Raw genomic sequence first — 20,482 nt, 5'->3', positions numbered from 1 at the left:
AATAGACAAAACAAAAAGACCACTGCTCTTAAATGAGGTTTAGAAACTTTAATAAAGATATACACACACAGACAAAACACATTACAATTGAAAACAATATAGGCCTAAGCCCGTATTACTTCATATTAGCAAAGTCCCATTAGGCCTACTGCAATTTCTCTGTATTCTAACATAATATTCTGATAACATGTAGGAAAATTATTGAATAACAGCTGCAGATTAAAGAGGTGTGGTAAGTTTGAGATCTGTACTGTAGTATTTAAAATGTTATTTATTGGTATTGATGGGTGTGATGATCAATGGGGCTGAGTTTGTACCCTCATAAGCTGTACCTGGGTTAAACACTGGATAAAGTTTTTCACTGAAAGATTGAGCAGTGAAAGAGTAGATATGAGATGTGGACTCCACATCATAAAATGAGACCGAACCCTTCACACAATCCACAAACACACCCACCTTCTGTGGACTCACTTTCACTGACAGAGAGATATAAGGACCAACTTTATATTCATTTTCATTCCTCAGCCACAAAGTCCAGAATCCATTTAATGGTGTAAGTATGGTCTCTTTATTTCTAATAACAGATTCTCTGACCACACCTAAAATCCATTCAGTCTTTCCCTTCACCTGAACCTCAAAATAAAATCTCCCTGATGAGAATCCCTCTTTTCCCAGGACATTTGAATATCTATAAAACCTCTTTGGGTTGTCTGGGAGATCACGAGAAATGTTTCCATATCTCACTTGTTTCTTATCATCAGACAGGATGAGATTTGGATGAGCTGTATTAGGATTTAGAGTCACGTCCACTGAGAGAGATCAGAGAATATGAATCACAACTTCACAATACAAACACATTGTGATGATGATTGTGATATTTAATACAGTGTTTAATCAAACTGTAACACATCAATAATCTGTCAGTATTTAAATGTAAACTATTGTATGAGTAAACAGATCAGATGTCACACTGTACCTGCATACTGCTGCATCCTTGTCAACTCTATACAGACAAATGACAATAAAACATCATCACATCTTTCATGGATTTTTATATGCTAAGATAAACAAACTGTAACACATCAATAATCAGTCAGAATATAAATGTAAACTTTTCTATTATATTAGTGTATAGTGGTTGCTCGGCACAATGTCACACAATGCTTAGGTTGCTTAGCAACAGCAGATGCTACGGGAGCACCCAAGTAGGAAAGTGGTGCCATGTTTTCTGCGGGGGTTTAGATGCAACATGTGATGCGCACCTTATGCAGTTTATTTATCAAAGCATTGTAGATATTTCAACTCCCAAGATCCACCAATCATTGGTTTATTTTATGATGTAGAATAAAATGGTAGAAAATATATTGGGGTTGTTTTTGCCTTAAGATCTTATTTAATGCGTTTAACTAAATCAAAAAACCCATTGACTTGAAGACGATAGAACCAGAAAAGCTACAATGCTAAGTGGCTTAAATTTTTTGCCTATAAAAAGGTCATCCCTGCGAACATACATATACAAAACTTCAGAACATATCCCAATAATGTTGTTCTTCACGATACTAATTTAAAAATTCTTGAAAATCAATGTAAAATTTTTAATTGTCTTAAAATAAACTCTGTACTGTATTTGACCTTCACCTACCAGCTTCACTTTGTTTCTTAGCGTTGTAATCCACAATATAAGAAGCAACCAAAATGAACAGGACAGCTACCACACCAACAACAATCCAGTAATATTCCTTAAACAACTCTTCTGGAGACTTCTGCTGATGTCTCAAGCTGTTTGGATGTTTCACCTAAGATAAAGACACCAGTCTCACATGTATCTCCTATCTGAACTTTACATTCATTTAACAGCTTTAAACTCTTAGTGTCAACAATTGCCTTATTTGAAATTTTTGAATTATCAATCAATCATCAATGTAAATATATGAATTTATCCATGAGATAAAAAAGCTGTTGTACTTTAAAATTATCTACTGACCCATAGATGATTTTCACTGTTTCTCCTCTTCATCTCAGTGATCTTCTGCTCCAGATCTTTAATGAAATGTATTCCTTTTCTCTGCTGCCTATATAAAATTAAAGCCTGATAAAAAATCAGTTCAAAGCAGCAATTCGAAAAAAATGTTCATGTCATTTCAAATGACTTTCAAACTCAATGAAAAATATAAAGAAGCATTCTGTTTCATCCATTGGATTCATGCACTTTATTCAAAGTGTCATAAAGTCATACTATAATCTGATTTACAATAAGTTTTTATTCACTTATTCACTCTACACAGAATAAGTGTAAAAAATGTAAATACAGACACCATATGTGCCAGTCATTCATTTATGGCCTACAGGTACCACACACTTATCATGTATATACAATTTGTAAGTACCGTAGTGTTTGATATTAGTTATCATATATTTACACTATAAATACCTGTCATTTACCCTAACTTGCCTGTAAATACTAAATACTTTTATTATACATTTATTTGTAAGTACAGTAATGTTTCTCAGTATACCTACACTATAAGTATGTATCTGATATAACCTTGATATCTTTCTAATATTGATTGCGTAAATGAATGCCAAAGATAGAAATCATAAAGAAATGAATTAGTGAAATCATATTTTGAAGCTTATTATCTCAGAATTAGATATTTGGGCTTTAGCTTGGTTTTCACAGCACGGTCAGATTTATTCAAACTTGCTTAAAGAAAATGTATTGAATTCACTGAATCACTGAAGGATGACATCACTACATATCTCTTTAGTGCTTGACATTCATTCATAGACATTATTAATTAAAGCTACTGTAACAATTAAACTAGAGTTGCTTTATATAAAATGCAAAAGATTTAAACATTTAACATTAAAAATTTGGCCTTCAAATAATTAATATCAGTTATCAGGTTTTTATGTTGTGGTCTACAGGCCATAAACTTCATTGTTCTTGTGACAAAATTAAACTTGGATTAATAATCAAATGACAAACTTTTAATAAAATTCAGATATTTTTATCAGAGTGGTAAACAAACACTTAAGTATTTCACGTGCTTTAACCGCTTCTGTCCAACTTACTCCAGTTTGACATACAGTATAACCTACTTAACCAGATCACTAACAATATAAATCTGTTCAGTTCAATCTTATATTTCTATCACTTACCTGTAAGTGAATATCAGCTGTGTTCACTTCACTCTTACAATGACTGAAGAAATATTTTGTTGTTTAAAGACTTCAGAAATTCAAAGTGTGAACTGTTGAGTATCATTTTCTCAGGTTACTACAGTGATGTTACCGGTATTTCCACATTTTGTAAACCAGAAGTTTTAGTCTGTTTTAGGCAGTGAGACTCCTCCTTTATTTATGTTAACACAACATTTTGCTAGAACCTTTACAAATATCCATTACATTATAATATCCAAACATTTATTTTTATTATATTTCACCTGTGAATTAATGGAGACTTTCTTAATGTGAAGATGAGTCACAATTCTGTCTTAATTTCATTTGTGATGGTTTATAGTGATTGACATCTCATTTAACCTGTTGTTGACAGAAACATTTATTTTGATGTTTGATTACACAAAATACAACACTTGATTTGGTGTTGATTAGTTTTCTGTAAAAGCACACCTGACTTGTCAAATGTCTTAAAATAACCACCAGAGCAATGTTTGTGATAACCGTGGTATAAGTGTAATAATTGAATTATTTGGAAATATTGCACACCCGAATTTGTTTCGAATAAGTCAACGGCCCAACGTCAATTATTTCTCATACAAAACATAGTGGCCCTGTATGTGTTCTGGTATGTGGTACGAGGAAATGTATGGCATGTATAACAACAAAACAAAGGCGTAAAACATACTATATTTTTATCAATTTAAAAATGTCAAAAGTTTTCTGTGATGGTTAGGTTTATAGAGGAAAGGGATAGAAATAGAGTTTGTTCAATATAAAAGTCATTATGTCTATGTCCTTGTAAACATATATGTATGTGTGTGTTAAGAGAGTAAGATATGAAAATTTCAACTGTCCACCTGGAAAGAAAACATGGTTTTACGGTACATGTTAGTCAGGTGGTCTCTTTGGCGGTCTTTGACCAATGAAGTCTGCTATCTGGTATCAGTCTGATACTCTGGCTTTGATCATGAGATCATAGGCAGATCCTTAACTTTTCATCCTCTGCAACTCACTGTCATTCACGGACCATCATTCAATAGTTACTTATTTTTTCATTTAATGTATAGTGGACTAATATTAGACCAATACTTAATAGCTCGTCATTTCATAAACACAGAAATGTGCAGTTATTAAATGACTCATGAGTCCAGATGAGGTAAAACTAAAGGAAAGAGTAACTCACTGTTTAATCGCACTGCTACAGTTATATTGGATAGATGTCACAAGGTGACGATTTTTTTGGGCGGAACCAAAAGTTGGGAAAGTTTGGTTCCGCCCGGATGTTTCCACCCAGACCGGGAAGAGGAAACACCGGACATCCGGTAGCATCGCGAGGGCTGTAATCAGCGAAATCAAGCACAGCTGTGCGTTGTTAAGAGGAGCGCCGGGTGATTGGAAGACAGAAGCACACAGAGGAATATTTAAGAGCAGTTTAAATCACAGTTTGGGTGCTCAGTGTGAATGGTGCGACGGACACGAGAGGCGATCGACACGGGGAAAGCTCCTCTGCCAAAGGCAGAAAGGAACACGCACCTTTTGAAGAGTCCGCAGGCTCTGTTGATCCGGGCTGCGCTGGGAAGCGCGCGGAGAGAGGACAGGAGCCGCAAGGGCGAAAGAAAGGCAGGACGTGGATGGAGTACAAGAGCACCCCGATGAGAGCAGTGTGTTGTCGTCGGTCGTTGACGTTGTACTGAAGTGCTTAGTTCTACAGTGGAAGTGCTGGAATGATAAGAAACCCTACGGGTGGAAGAAAGATCGGTCTAGAGACATTATTAGAGGAACAAAGGAGTAAGGAAACGGATCGTGTTTTGCAACGTAAACAAGGGCGGACCGCTGTGAGTATTAACTCCTGTACTAAAACGAAGTGGAAACTAACTTGTGAACTTATTGAATACCTCCAGGAGAAGGAGGGCGGCCCTACCCCTGACTCAGCGTGGTAGGTGAGCCAAAGGGACTTTTCATTTAAACAGCCACAGCAGCGAAACAAATATTCAGGCCGATTTATCATCGCCCCCATCCAACCCAAGCGAAGTGGAGGACGACGGGGTCTTTTTGCGTACACCTGTAGAGTGGTGGGTGAGTCCTTGAATCTTGAAAACCTTTCACGTTGAAGTGGTGCTGTGTATTTGCTGTGGGTTGCTGTGCAAGTGCTGTGTGTCTTGTCAGACGTAACCCCGCATCATCCATTTCGTCAAGGGGGAAAGACGGAGAGGCTAACGGTCTAAGAAGGAGCTATCTATCATACGCTGTGTGCGGTTTTGAATGTGTAAAGTGACGGCGTGGGCCTCTGGAAGTTGCCCCCGTCTGTATATTGGCAGATTTAGGAGAACGGCGGTGAAGATCTGGAAGTTGGCGGTGTGTGTGAGTACAAATACGGGCCATTTGCATTGATACCTTACCTGTGTGTATTCCCTCGTTGCAGAGTTAGAGGCGAAGGAGTGCCGCCGCCCCGTGGTCTCTACAAAAGGGCGCCCCTGTCCGGTGTTCGATCGCCCTACGGGTAGCGAGGATAGGGCAGCGCTCGACCCGGTGAGACGGTGTGACATTTCGCCCCTCTGCTGACCAGCGAATTCGCCGAGTGGGTTTTGCCCCCGGCCCCATCTAGAAAGTTACTGTCCATCCATCCCTGCCCTTTAGAAAGCATTATAGCGAGCTGTGGAAAAGCTGCACTTACCAAGAGCTGTAAACAGCGGAGAGGTGAGAAACAACCAAGTCAGAAATAACCGTGTCTTTGTGTCCCAGCTGTCGCCTGTGGAGAAAGAGAGAGAACGAGAGTAAATGTCAGGAGAACGAACTGTGAAAAAACTGCACTTACCAAGAGCTGTAAACAGCGGAGAGGTGAGAAACAACCAAGTCAGAAATAACCGTGTCTTTGTGTCCCAGCTGTCGCCTGTGGAGAAAGAGAGAGAACGAGAGTAAACGTCAGGAGAACGAACTGTGGAAAAACTGCACTTACCAAGAGCTGTAAACAGCGGAGAGGTGAGAAACAACCAAGTCAGAAATAACCGTGTCTTTGTGTCCCAGCTGTCGCCTGTGGAGAAAGAGAGAGAACGAGAGTAAACGTCAGGAGAACGAACTGTGGAAAAACTGCACTTACCAAGAGCTGTAAACAGCGGAGAGGTGAGAAACAACCAAGTCAGAAATAACCGTGTCTTTGTGTCCCAGCTGCTGCTTGTGGAGAAAAAGAGAACGAGAGTAAACGTCAGGAGAACGAACTGTGGAAAAACTGCACTTACCAAGAGCTGTAAACAGCGGAGAGGTGAGAAACAACCAAGTCAGAAATAACCGTGTCTTTGTGTCCCAGCTGCTGCCTGTGGAGAAAAAGAGAACGAGAGTGAGCACCAAGAGAATGAGCTGTGCGAACAACCCGTAATTACCAAAAGCTGTACCCAGCGAAGAGCTGCTGCCAGTGGAGATAACGAGAGCCTGAAGAGGCCGTTATATTAAGTTCCCTTTCCTCCCTCCCCTATTTATCATTTTAAGTATTTAATAAAGTGCATTTTAATATTATGTTTACCTTGTGTGTCTGGTCATTGGGGTGGCTTTGGGAACCTCCTCGAGGTGGAAAAGGGGCGTGACCTTATTAACATCTGGGTCCACCCCTACCTGTGACATAAACACAAACAATAATGTCTAATAAAGTCTTTGAATTTGCCCATTTGTGTCACAAAACAAAAGGTTTACATCAGTGTTTCCCATACTGGGGTTCGCGAGGGTATGGGGGTTCGTTAATTGATGAAAAACAATGAATTCCTTAAACTTAAATAATAACATGTAAATAAATCATTTTAAATATAAACAAATCCAAATAAAACACTTAGTAAAAATATATACATTTTATTACTTTGTTTAGAAATACAGGTGACCATTTTACAAAACTACAATAATCAATAAACGGTGAACTAGCAAAATAGAGAGATACATTTAAAGCTGCGGTCTGCAACTTTTTTGATCATATTTTTTGATCATATTCACTGAAACCAACACCATGCTCCGATAGAACAACATAAATTAGATTTTTTAATTATATAAAAAATCTGCGCTTCTTGCTCCATCTAGAGCCTGTTATTTGTTTTGCAAAAATCCACCGCTCCCGGTTCATTTGGTCCAATCAGCACAAGCCGGTTCATTTGGTCTTCATTCATTTGAACATTCAGTAACAAACTTCAGATTCCTCGGTTAACAACCAGAGCTAGGAAAACAACCATGAAAAGATGGAAACAATGATAGAAAGCGATCGTGCCCGTAATAAAACTCGGATCAATATCGCGGAGGAATCTATGAAATTTTAAAGAGTTCAAGCTGGATGCAGAGCTTGCCACATTTCTTCTCGACAGGTAATTGTGCTTTATCAACCATTGATTGTAGCAGCTCAAGCACTATGGGACACAGGCTCTCAGGTATGTGTCATTGATGAACTGTGGAAAGAGAAATACTTACCAGAAGTCCCGTTGAGAGATGTTTCCAATATCCTGGAGAATCCAAATACGTTGAACCTTGTGGCTGCCAATGGCATTGAGCTGCCCTATATCGGGTATGTTGAAGTGAAATTCAGATTATCATCACAGACATCACACCAAACTGAACTTGTCATTCCTATGCTTGTAGCTAGGGGTCAGAACCTCTCACACACTATAATAGGTTTCAATGTGATAGAGCAAATTGTGGACTCCATTGAGCAAAAACAACCAAACACTGTCAACAAAACGTTGGAGAAAACTGTGAAAGCTGCATTCCCCAGCTTAAAAAGGAGCAAAGTTCAGACATTCCTCCAACTGGTGAGTGCAGAGAATTCATGTGAATACATAGTGAAAACTACAAAAGTGCATGTTAACATTCCCAAACAGTACTGTGCAGGTCTCATGTTGAGTGTACATGCAGCCAGTTAAAGAGGATAGCACACTCATTTTTGAACCTGATGTAAACCCCCAGTGGCCAGAGGGGCTTGAATTCACAGACAGTTTAGTGAGGCTGAGAAAAGGAGCTCGGTAACACTTTATTTCGATAGTCCACTTTAGACATTTTACTAATTATAAGTAACTTTGCAACTACTTATCAACTACCAATCTTTAGAGAATTAGTAGATTGTCTGCTTAATATCTACTAACACTTTATTGTGATGATATCTCAACAGACTTTCAACTGACTATAAGTATCTTTGCAGGTGCATGTCAACTTATTCCACTAACCCAAACCTCTTCCCTAACCCCAACCATTAGAGTCTACTAATACTCTAATGACAGTTAGTTGACGTATAGTTGCAAATTATTGAAAGTTAGTTGACATGTAGTTGCAAAGTTGTTTATAGTTAGTAGAATGTCTAAAGTGGACTATCAAAATAAAGTGTAACCAGGAGCTCCAACAAATATCGTGATTGAGGTGTACAATGACACAGATCATGATGTAACTCTCATGGGACAGACCCCGATGGGTACAGTACAGCTCGTCAAGAATGTATTCCCTGCTAGTATGTTTGATGTGCCCACAAACCCTACCTCTGTTGAGGTATGTAATATCCAGACTGCAAATACTTGTCCCGATAACATCAGTCCCGATGAATGGGTCCCACCCGTCGATGTCAGCCACCTGAGTAAACACCAGAGACAGGTAGTACAGCAAATGTTGAAGGAAGAGTGCCATTCATTCTCTAAGTCACACAATGACATTGGGTGCATCCGGAACTTGCAACTGAGTATCTCCCTTAAAGATGATGAACCAGTCAGTCGTACTTACATGTCAGTACCAAAGCCTCTTTATCATGAGATGAAAGAGTATTTACATGACCTTATAGTCCAAGGCTGGATTGAAAAATCCAACTCTTCATACTCCTCTCCAATCGTGTGTGTGAGGAAGAAAGATGGAAGTCTCCGTTTATGTATCGATTATCGGGACCTGAACCGAAAGACTCACCCAGATAGGCAGCCAATTCCAAGGGTACAAGATATTATGGACAGCCTCGGTGGTAATTCTTGGTTTTCGTCATTAGATCAGGGGAAGGCCTACCACCAGGGGTTCATGTCAAAGGAGAGTAAACATCTAACAGCATTTGTTACTCCTTGGGGCCTATATGAATGGGTCCGCGTACCTTTTGGCTTGATGAATGGGCCCGCAGCCTTCCAGAGATGTATGGAAGAGTGTTTAGAAGGCTTGCGAGATGAGATTTGCATCCCCTACCTGGATGACACCTTGGTGTTTAGTAAGACCTTTGAGAACCATGTCCAGGATGTAAGAAAAGTACTGCAACGACTTAGGCAACACGGCATCAAACTTAAGCCAAGTAAGTGTGAGCTTTTCAAACCTGAAGTACGTTACCTGGGTAGAATAGTCTCAGCAGAGGGAAGTAAAGTTGATCCTGCTGACACAGAAGCTGTCCGATCCTTGAAAGACAAACAACCAAAAAATGTTGGTGAGCTGAGAAGAATGCTTGGTCTACTTAGCTATTACAGACAGTACATTAAAGATTTCTCTCGCATTGCTAGTCCTTTATATGACCTGTTAAAGAGTACTCCAGAAAATGCTGCTCACCTGAAAGAAAGCAAGAAACGATTAAAGACAAAGTGCATGAAAACTGCCGTTCCCTCGAGTAAGCCCATTACTTGGACTGAACAACATCAAAGCACTCTTGACCAACTGATTGACTGTTTGCTTCAGCCTCCTGTATTAGCTTTCCCAGACTTTTCACAGCCTTTTATACTGCATACCGACGCATCAGCTCAAGGTCTAGGTGCAGTATTATACCAGAAACAAAGTGAGAAACTTCGTGTGATTGCCTATGGATCCCGGACTTTATCAGCGGCTGAGAAAAACTAGCACTTGCACTCAGGCAAGCTGGTATTCCTTGCTTTAAAGTGGTCAGTCACCGAAAAAATTCCGTGATTATTTGTATTATGCCCCAACTTTCACCGTATATAGTGATAACAACCCCCTTACATATGTCCTGTCAACTGCCAAATTGAATGCCACAGGTTGCAGGTGGGTCGCTGAATTGGCAGATTTCCACTTTACAATCAAATATCGGCCCGGCCGTGAAAATATTGATGCTGATACACTGTCCCGATTACCTCTTGACATCAGCACAATGATGAAAGAGTGTTCTGAGGAGTTGTCGTCTGATGTAATAGGTGAACAATTCAAGCTGTAGAAGCTCAAGAAGGTCCCAGCATCCCATGGTCAGTGTCAACCAACTGTTCATCTCTTGAAGCCCGTCCAGCAGCCCCAACAATAACTCCATTGTCAGTGAAGGAGATCAAAGAGGCGCAAACTAATGACCAGAGTATTAGTCCTGTGTATGATTGCAAACTATCCAACACCAAACCGCAAGTGAAACATCTCAAATCACACAGCCTAAAAACAAAATGCCTGTTTCGGGAATGGGGAAAGCTTACTATTAACAAGGATGGAATCCTCTGCCGAATCACTTCCACAGGCACACAAGTGGTCCTCCCTGAAAAATTTAAAGGAACAGTCTTGCGAGAGCTTCATGATGAAATGGGCCACCAAGGGACAGATCGCACTCTTTCACTCATCCGTGAACGTTTCTTCTGGCCATATATGCAAGCAGACATTGAGCATTGTCTCACCAAAACATGCAGATGCCTGAAGCAGAAAAAGCCCTGTCATGAGACAAGAGCCCCATTAACAAGTATTGTTACGACCCAGCCCCTTGAACTGATCTCAATTGACTTTCTCCACTTAGACCGCTGCAAAGGAGGTTTTGAGTATATACTTGTGGTCGTAGATTATTTCACCCGATTCGCCCAAGCATACGCCACTACTTCCAAGTCAGGGAAAACAGCTGCAGATCGGATTTTTAATGACTTTGCCTTAAAATTTGGTTTCCCTTCTCGCATCCATCATGATCAAGGTGGAGAGTTTGAGAATCAGTTGTTTGAACAGCTCCAAAAGTACTGTGGAATAATCGGCTCCAGAACGACCCCATACCATCCGCAAGGCAATGGCCAAGCCGAGCGTTTTAACAGAACATTGTTACAAATGCTAAGAACGCTCACAGAAAGTCAAAAGTCGAACTGGAAAGACTCCTTGAATAAGCTACTGTATGCTTATAATTGTACCCGCTCAGAAGTAACAGGATTTTCTCCTTTCTACCTGTTATATGGAAGGTCTCCAAGACTGCCGGTCGACATGTTGTTTGGCTTGAATTCAGAAATGTCTACCTGCAATCAGAAAGAACATGTGGAGAAATGGAAACGCGGAATGGAAGAGGCATATGAAATTGCCAGAGAGTGTGCTAAAAAATCTGCTGACAGGAGCAAAAAGAATTTTAATGGTAAGGTAAGAAGTACCATACTGCAGCCAGGTGATCGTGTTCTGGTAAAGAACTTAACACCACGAGGGGGCCCTGGAAAACTTCGAAATTTCTGGGAAGATAACATTCATGTAGTTGTGAGACAGATGGGTGGTGAGCTCCCAGTTTATGAAGTAAAGCCAGAGAAGGGAAAGGGACAATCCAGAGTCCTCCATCGTAACTTACTAATGCCTTGTGATCACCTACCTCTTGAAAATGCTCCACCTGCAAAAGTCAGACCCAAATGTGCATTGGAAAAGCCTCAAAGCAGCCATGTGGAATCTGATGATGAGAGTGACGATGAATTCAATTTCCATTATGTACAACCACAAGTACCTCAACCAGATTGTGTTGTTGAACCTGAAAGTCTCAAATCACTACCTACCACAGAGCCTGATGAGCAGCAAAATTGGGTCCTGGAACAAGTTCCTGATTCAATGTCGTCTGAGGAGAGTGACCAAGAGGTTCAAGAACCACCTGCAGGGACAGACCAAGAGACAGAACAAGAGTTAAACTTACCTGTTGATGAACAAGTCTCTGCTCCCATGTCATCCCCTGAAAGTGACCAAGAGAGTCAAAGAGAGGAAACTAACCAGCTACCTAGAAGGCAAAGATACCCACCAAGATTACTTACCTATGATGAACTGGGTACACCGATTTATAATGTCAGGCAACTAAGTGGGATCTTACAAACACCACAACCAAACTTACCGTATGTGTCTGCTTATGGACTGTCGACATGGTTGCCACCTGTTCAGCAATACTGTGTCCAGATGCCTTTTGTGTATGGAGTCCATTAAATGAGAACCATGAACTGTTAAATTTGCTAGTTGCATTATAGACTGTTACAGTCTGGCACTTTGAACTGATGGACTGTTTTAAGAACATTGCCATGAACATTCTTTGACCTGTTAAAGTTTGAAAAGTATGGACTGTTTTGTCTAAGGACGATTGCCTTTAACAGTTTTGTGACTTTGAAATTTTGAGAAAACAATGTACTGTGTGCCTTATGAACCAGTCTTGAGAGACTGTTGAACATTGAAACTCAAAGAAACTATGGACTGTTGTTCTTTACCTCTTTCAAGTTTTGCACTTTAAAATACTTAGGCACTATTTACTTGCTTCAGAAAGTGAACAAGTTTGGGACAATCTATGGACTGTTAAAACGGAAAACCGTTAAAAGAACTCTTGAAAACCGTTTGTGAGTAAAAGACTTTTGTTGAAAAAGAGAACTATAATGTCGAGACGACATTTATTCTGTCGGGGAGTGTGTGGTAGATTGAAATATGTATTTACAAAGAAATGGTTATAAATCATATGTATTTACAGAGAAATATAAAATAATTGAAATGTGTATTTACATAGAAATATGAAAGAATTTAGAAATATAAAAGAATTGAAATCTGTATTTACATAGAAATATTAATTCACCTAAGGTTTAATTAATCTGTGAAACAGTGAAAATACATTCCATTACATATGGTGTGAATATGTTTATAACTCATATATACCGTTATCTTTTGAAAGATGTGTTACATTGAAATTATTAAGTCTTTATTCTGTGAAGTATCTGTTTACAAGTCATCATTCTGTGAAGCGTAACTATTTAAGTTTATAACAGTTTATAAAATCTAACGATGTAATTTGTTTGTTATTTTAGTTCATCTATGTCTTATTAGATTTATGAGTTGGGTACAATAAGGCGTTCGATTGATTACTTTTGCCTACTCGATCGCAGGGGGCGGTCGATTGCTTTTGCCTGATTCACTTCACTTGGAGAGAACTCGCAGGGTTTCTTCATTACACATAAAGTTCGCAGTGGGGAAACTTCAACATCTTTATGAGTTTTCTTCTCCCTCTTTTCAGGTATTAACCAAAGTAATAAAATGTTACAATCGAGTAATATGATGTTAAAACAAGGTTTAAAAGTATATAAATGTTAAGATGATACTGATTGTGTTTTGGGGAAAATGTTTAAATGTGTACTAGTTTAGAGATGCACGAGGCCAGGCGTGAAATGGCGTAAGGCCCAGATAACAACACGAGGCCATATATTGAGAGTCTAATGTATTTTCACGTATTACATTTAATGTTTACTTCTGTTGATTTAGTATTGACTGGTTAATTTACTGAGAAAAATGTAAATATATTGAAGAATGTGAAAAGTGCATTTAGATGAGAGTTTATTTGAAGAGTACATGTTATTTTGAATTGTCTGTATCAGATATTTCTAAAAAGCTGTATTAATTCATGCATCATTGATTATAAATAACTAAAACTATATTTGATTGACAGTTTATGTAAAAATGTGTAAAAGAAAAAAACAATTGATGCTGTTATGTAAAGTTTATTGTCAATTGCTATGAAAATGATTACACATAAAGTTTGCAGTGGGGAAACTTCAGCATCTTTATGAGTTTTCTTCTCCCTCTTTTCAGAGGTATAACACATACATGTCTGATCATCTCTACAGAAGAGCTCCAGAGGTCTCTCATGTTTCAGACATATATAATCCTGCAGATTATTCACAGGATCAACCAGTTTGTGTTTCTGTAAACCTGTCACTGTCATATGAGACTCCAGATGAGTTTCACAGTAAGAGCTCTGACACACCAGACAGGACTTCACAGCCTTCAGTTTTACTTCCTCACAGATGTCACAGAGGACTTCAGGTTTCTCTGCAGTTTTCTTCTTATGTTCATCCACAAGATCTCTAAGTGTTGTATTAATCTTGAGTTCAGATCTTTGCTTGAATGTTTCTTTACAGTTTGGACACCTGCAGTCTTGACTGTTGTTCCAGTATGTATCCAAGCAGATCTCGCAGAAGTTGTGTCCACATGGAGTGGTGACTGGATCACTGAACACATCCAGACAGATCGAACACTGAAGCTCCTCGGTCATTAGTATACTGGAGGATGACATCACTGCAAAGACAAAATGATGAAAACATTTCACATACTGTACATGCATGGCTTTAATTAATGCTTTAATGTTTGAAATGAATATGCAGACATATAAAGTGTTCCTCATCACAGTTCATACTAAATTGTGTATAATTGTGTGTTTAACTATACAGAAAGTTGGTGATAGTTTAAGCTTTTTGTTTTTATTAATACTAAACTATTAACTATAGTTTACAGCGAGAAATCCAAAAGATATTTACCTTAATGCACTGTTGGATGAGGATCTGCCTAATGTAAATGTAGTGTAATACACCGCCTGCCACCAATGTTCAGTAAAAAGTGATATCTGGTTGCTCCACTTAAAATGAGTCACCAAATCTCTCTCAATAACATTCAGCTGTCGATTATTCCATTGAACTTACTCCACTTACTTACTCCAGTTTATATTACCGAACTAACTGTGAGCCAACAAGCTGACTCACTAGCTTAGGACTTAAAAGTTCTTTTGTACTCAACACAAAACGTTAGTAAATAAAAGTCTTGAATCCAAAGTTTTGACTGTTTAATTATGAATCTTAAAACATAAAAACTTAGGATATTTACTTTTCTTACAAATTAACTGTGCAGTTCCATATAGGTCAAAAGATTGATGCTCCAAAGTCCAGTGGCTTCTGATTGTTTCGCAGTCTATTTCTTTCATACTAAATCTATCAGCCAATTAAATTACATTATGCTACATTACTGGCTAACTGTTTACATTCCAATTTCTATGTTTCGTTTGCAACACAGGTTTTTCTCATATTTAAAAAAAACTTAAATATTATTACTTAGAAATGGCTTCAACACTAAAATTATAAACAGTCAGTGTGTGTTATATTTCTGTCACTTACCTGTATATCAGCCGTATTCACTTCACTCTTACAATGACTGAGAAATATTTTGTTGTTTCATTAAAGACAGATAATTGATTAAAGTCTCTGTGGCTGTTCATCAAGTAGTTTCACTTTCTTGCAAGGCTACAGTGACATCATAACTCCACCCATACGGTATATTTTATACCTGAGTGTGAAACGGCTCAGATTTATAAACTCTTCTTATAATCTCTCTATTAGATATGTGTGTGTGTGTGTGTATTTGTCACAAGGTGACGATCTTTTCAGGGGCGGAACCAAAGTTAGGGAAGTTTGGTTCCGCCCGGAAGTTTCCACCCGGACCGGGAAAGATAGACACCGGACTTTCGGTAGCGCCGCGAGGGAAGAAATCAACAAATCGAGCGCAGCTGTGTGCAGTTAGGAGGAGCGGCTGGCGATTGGAGGACACGCTATACAGGGCAGTATTTAAGAGCAGCTAAAATCACAGGTAGAGGTCGATTTCGGGCGGGTGAACTTCCGCCTAGGGCAACACAGCAAACACCCGCCTCCGAAGAGTTCGCAGGCCCCGCTGATCCGGCAACCGCTAGAAGACGGGCGGAGAGAGTGCGGGGCTGGTCCGGGTGAAAGGACGGCGCGGTCGTGTGAAGGAAGTTCAGGAGTTCAGTTTTTGGCTGAAGTTGCATGTTGGTGAGGACATCGTGAACCTTAAAGGTTGAGGAACGATCGGAACACGTTGTACACTGAAACAAATCAAAGGAGAAGAAAACGGCGTCGACGTGAGTGCATACCTGTGGAAAGATTGTGAGTTACCGGAAGTTGCAGTATAACCCGGTCGGGGAAAGAGTCGCCCTGTCAGTGTGGTTGGCGTGTTTACAGCGTGAACTGAAGCAGAGAATAGTGGGACGAAGAAATTGAAATCAGTCGTGAGTATCAATATTCTATTGAAAACGTATTGTATACTAACTTGCATTTATACCGGATACCTCCAGGAGAGGGAGGGCGGCCCTACCCCTAAGATAGTGTGGTGGGTGAGCCGAAGGAGCATTTACTGAAGCAGTCACGGCGACGAAACGATCAACTAGGCCGTATTATTCATCGCCAGATCAGATCCGAGCGAAGTGGAGGAAGACGGGCGTCCTTTGTGTACACCTGAGTGTGGTGGGTGAGTCCTTGTGCTGTAGTAACTTTCACTTTGACGTGGTGCTGTGTATTGCTGTGGATTGCTGTGCATTGTTGTGTGTCTTGTCAGACGAACCCCCGCCTTCATTCACTTCGTCGAGGAAGGACGAAGATGCTATCGGTCCTTGAGAAACCAGTACATATATGTTGTGAACGTGCTTCAGGCCCTTAAGTAATGGTGTGGTGCCCCGGAACGACTTCCCGTCGGAACATTGGGTGGATTGGAGAGTGGCGGTGAAGAACAGGAAAATTGGCAGTTGTGTGAGTACGCCCCGGAACGACTTCCCGTCGGAACATTGGGTGGATTGGAGAGTGGCGGTGAAGAACAGGAAAATTGGCAGTTGTGTGAGTACGATCAGGGGCCACTATTGTTGAGGCTTTATCTGTGTCGTATTTACTGTTGCAGAGAGAGAGGCGTGGGAACTCCGCCGTCCCGAGGTCTCTACAAAGGGGCGCCCCTGTCCAGTGTTCGATCACCCAACGGGTAGCGAGGAGAGGGCAGCGCTCGACCCGGTGAGACGGTGTGACGTCCGCCCCTCTGCAACCATCGAGCTCGTCGAGAGGGTTCGCCCCAGCGCCACATAGGAACTGCTGCCCCATCTGACACATCGTAAAGACCAATTGTTGTAAGTCTGCCACCTTGAAAATTCGTATACTAACCCCTTTAAGCCGTTGATTGACAGAGACGGAGAACGCGCTGTACACGACTGGCACGTGAGGAGCACCACGAGAGGAACCACTATTGCTAATCCCGTACTTACTGTACGTTGCACCTAGCGAAGAGGTGAGAGCCATCCAAGTCAGATTAACTGTGTCTTTGTGTCCCAGCCGCTGCCGTGGAGAAAGAGAAAGAGAGTAAGCACCAAGAGAACGAGCTGTGTGAAACCTGTACTTACCGGGAGCTGTAGCCAGCGAAGAGGTGAGAACCATCCAAGTCAGATTAACTGTGTCTTTGTGTCCCAGCCGCTGCCTGTGGAGAAAGAGAAAGAGACCGCTGCCTGTGGAGAAAGAGAAAGAGAGTAAGCACCAAGAGAACGAGCTGTGTGAAACCTGTACTTACCGGGAGCTGTAGCCAGCGAAGAGGTGAGAGCCATCCCAGTCAGATAACTGTGTCTTTGTGTCCCAGCCACTGCCTGTGGAGAAAGAGAAAAGAAGAGTGAACGACACGATAGGGAACTGTAAAGGCGCGTGCGGTGAAGTCCCCGCGAGGAGAAATCCAGGTACGCAGACAGGAAAATAACTTCGACACTCATACTGCTTTTAACTCTGCCTCCAGGAAAGAAAATAGGGCGCCACGGATAGAAGGGACAGGCAGGAGCCTGATTTCTACCCCCCCCCCCCCTGGTCTAAAGTGTCCTGGACCCCCGTTGCCCCCCCCTCTTTCTGTCACTCCCTTGGCCGCAGCCTACCTGGAGGGCAGAGCCGGAGATTTTAGTTTTAATTACCCTTTCCCTATTTCCCCAAGTCATTTTAAATATTTAAATAAATAAAGAATATTTTTATACTTACCTATCCTCGTTGTTGTCTGGTCATTGGGTTGGCTTTGGGGACCTCCTCGAGGTGGAAGTTGAAAAGGGGCGTGGCTCTAGCCATACCATAGCCAGCCCCTGGGTGTGACATATTTACAGTGTTTTATCAGAAAAGACATCATTAGACTTACAGCAAGTTAATTTTTGTGCATATTTCCAGGAAATTGCACAGGAAGTTGCACAAAATACAAATATTTTATTAAGGCAAATAGAAATGTTTGATATAGTTCAGGTGTGTACAACCTAACATAAACTAAGCAGATGCAAACATACAATCAGTTTGTATTGTACAACAATGAGTTATATAATACTACATAAAAGTACATTTTCAATTATTCATATTTTATAGGTGTTACATACATTCCAAAACATATAATCATAATTTTTTACTCCACTACATTTCATAATTTCAAGTTTTTGGTTTATATTTAATATTTAATAACATTAAACATCTAGTATTTTTTGTACTTTTACTTAAGTTAAAATTATTTTCGTACTTTTACTCAAGAAAATAAAAGTACACAATTTTTATGTAATTAGGCATTAAATCAATTTTAATATGCAATATATAATGAATACACAGTATGATTCTATGCTTTGGAATGTAGTGAAATTTTTTTAGTAAAGAAAGTAAATTTTTTCCCAAGACAAACACTCTGATAAAGCACAGATGCTTGGAAAATGTAACTAAAATATTTATAAAATATCTGCATACAATAACCGACCAAGAGAGCAAAAAATGCCTGAGACTGCGCCCGAAACCGCATACTTCCATACTATTTATTAGGCAAAACTGTAGGCGAGACGAGTAGTATGTTTGAATTCATAGTATTTCAAAAAACAGTAGACGAAACGTCCCCGGATGACCTACTACTTTCGACAAGATCCCAAAGTGTTTGATGGACCCTTTGCTATCCCATGAGCCCCAGGGAGAGTTCCACACATCGTAACATCCAATGAAGAAGAAAAGATGCCTTGTTTTATTAAAAAATGTCCAAAAGCGGGTTTGCGGCTCTATTCAACAGGTGCAGTCAATAATCAATGATTTGATGACGGGGTGCAAAGGGTGATGGGAGTTGTTGTCTGGTTAGTGAGAGCAGATGATGACGGATTGTGACATATTAGACTAAACAGTCCTTTAAATCAGCAGTTTTTAATGGAAGTTCATACAGAACGTGTTTGGCACTCACACATGCTTAAACACACACCGTTATGACCCATTAACTGAAATACCAAAACAAATAGTTGTTAAAAAATACCTCACTATTTCCTTCCCAGAGGTCTCTTCTGTCACCTACATATTCTTACAATTAGAGAAAATCTGTAATTCCAGCAATTGACATCAAATGACAAAATAATTGTTATACTAATTGATAAGTAGGGGGTTTTCTCTCGTTTGGTGGGTGTGTCAGAAATGTCGGCCCAATCAGCGGCAAGATGTATAAAACCACGCGGTAGTAAAGAGACAGCTCGCTCAATGGCTTCAAGTTGGAATTTTGTCTTTCATTCTGGACGGCAAGGTCAGTGACTGTAACATTGAGAGTATTTTACAGTATTAAACACACATTTAGAACGATTTCATCAGGCTTCAGAAACATAAAAAAAAATAGTTATTGAACAAACCATAAAAACATATAAAATGACTATAACATGTATTCAGTATTGTTTTTGTTTTATGAAAATATTATGCAGTAGATAAGACATGAAATTATGAAATTATTAGCTTATTTAAAAAAAAATGTTTATATTTAAACCTAACAAAAGTACGCACAAACACATTAAGCAATATTATAAACATTAACTAGTGACATAACTGTAAAAGAAAATATATAATCTACGTTATGTATGTATGATTTAGATTGTACTACTTAACGCACAGTGTCAGGCATGTTGCTTAAAAAAAGCAATTATTTAAAGTTAATAGTTACTTCTCACAAATAGTAACTGAGTTAGTACCTGCGTTACATCATCATAATTACCAGATCAGGTAACTATTGTGTTATTTTAAAAAAATCTGATATGTCAATTAACTTTGATTAATTGGATTTAATTAATTTAAAATAATGCATGGACTCTAAAGAGAAACCACTAATTTTGTGGCGGCATGTTACGATGTGTGGAACTTCATTCGATTAGCGTTAGGTGCATCAATGCGAAGAGACTCTTTATTCCTGGGCGTAAGTTGCATGTTACATAAACATGCTCAATTAGGGAAAAGCAGTGCTTATTATCAGTGCAGAACTAGATTTTTTTAAATAGGTTTGCCAGGTGGTGTCTAAGGCTAGTTTAGGAGGTCCATAGTAGATGAAAGAAAAACAATGTGTAACCATGTATCAAAAAAGCATGAATGAATCTCATGATCTCAACATATGAAAATCTCTCCAGTGAGATCAATTACTGTAACACGCAGCACTTGATTGTCAGTAATGGTAACGGCGTTGTAACGGGGAAACAGCAGTTCATTTAAGTATTTGTTACTGAAAAAAGCAACGCGGTTAGTAAAGCTGTTTA

The 20,482-nt window shown here is 39.6% G+C and overlaps 1 protein-coding gene across 1 annotated transcript; it reads right to left on the bottom strand.

Annotated features, from left to right (window-relative positions):
- Positions 1-43: 43 nt before the first annotated feature.
- Positions 44-15,274, bottom strand: LOC135775179 (zinc finger protein RFP-like). The gene is made up of 15 exons (XM_065285220.2): positions 13,850-15,274; positions 12,200-12,265; positions 12,008-12,043; positions 11,874-11,965; positions 11,696-11,713; positions 11,492-11,561; positions 11,290-11,357; positions 9,482-9,560; positions 8,679-8,769; positions 7,624-7,708; positions 3,163-3,205; positions 1,985-2,089; positions 1,643-1,796; positions 977-1,003; positions 44-809 (listed from the first exon to the last, which is right to left on the bottom strand). The coding sequence occupies exons 1-15, from the start codon at positions 14,516-14,518 to the stop codon at positions 268-270; spliced, it is 2,145 nt and encodes a 714-aa protein (XP_065141292.2). The 5' UTR covers positions 14,519-15,274; the 3' UTR covers positions 44-267.
- Positions 15,275-20,482: the final 5,208 nt, after the last annotated feature.

This window comes from Paramisgurnus dabryanus, chromosome 19 (genome assembly GCF_030506205.2).
Source record: "Paramisgurnus dabryanus chromosome 19, PD_genome_1.1, whole genome shotgun sequence".
NCBI classification, from domain to species: domain Eukaryota; kingdom Metazoa; phylum Chordata; class Actinopteri; order Cypriniformes; family Cobitidae; genus Paramisgurnus; species Paramisgurnus dabryanus.
This window is presented reverse-complemented; position numbering and strand designations above follow the sequence as displayed.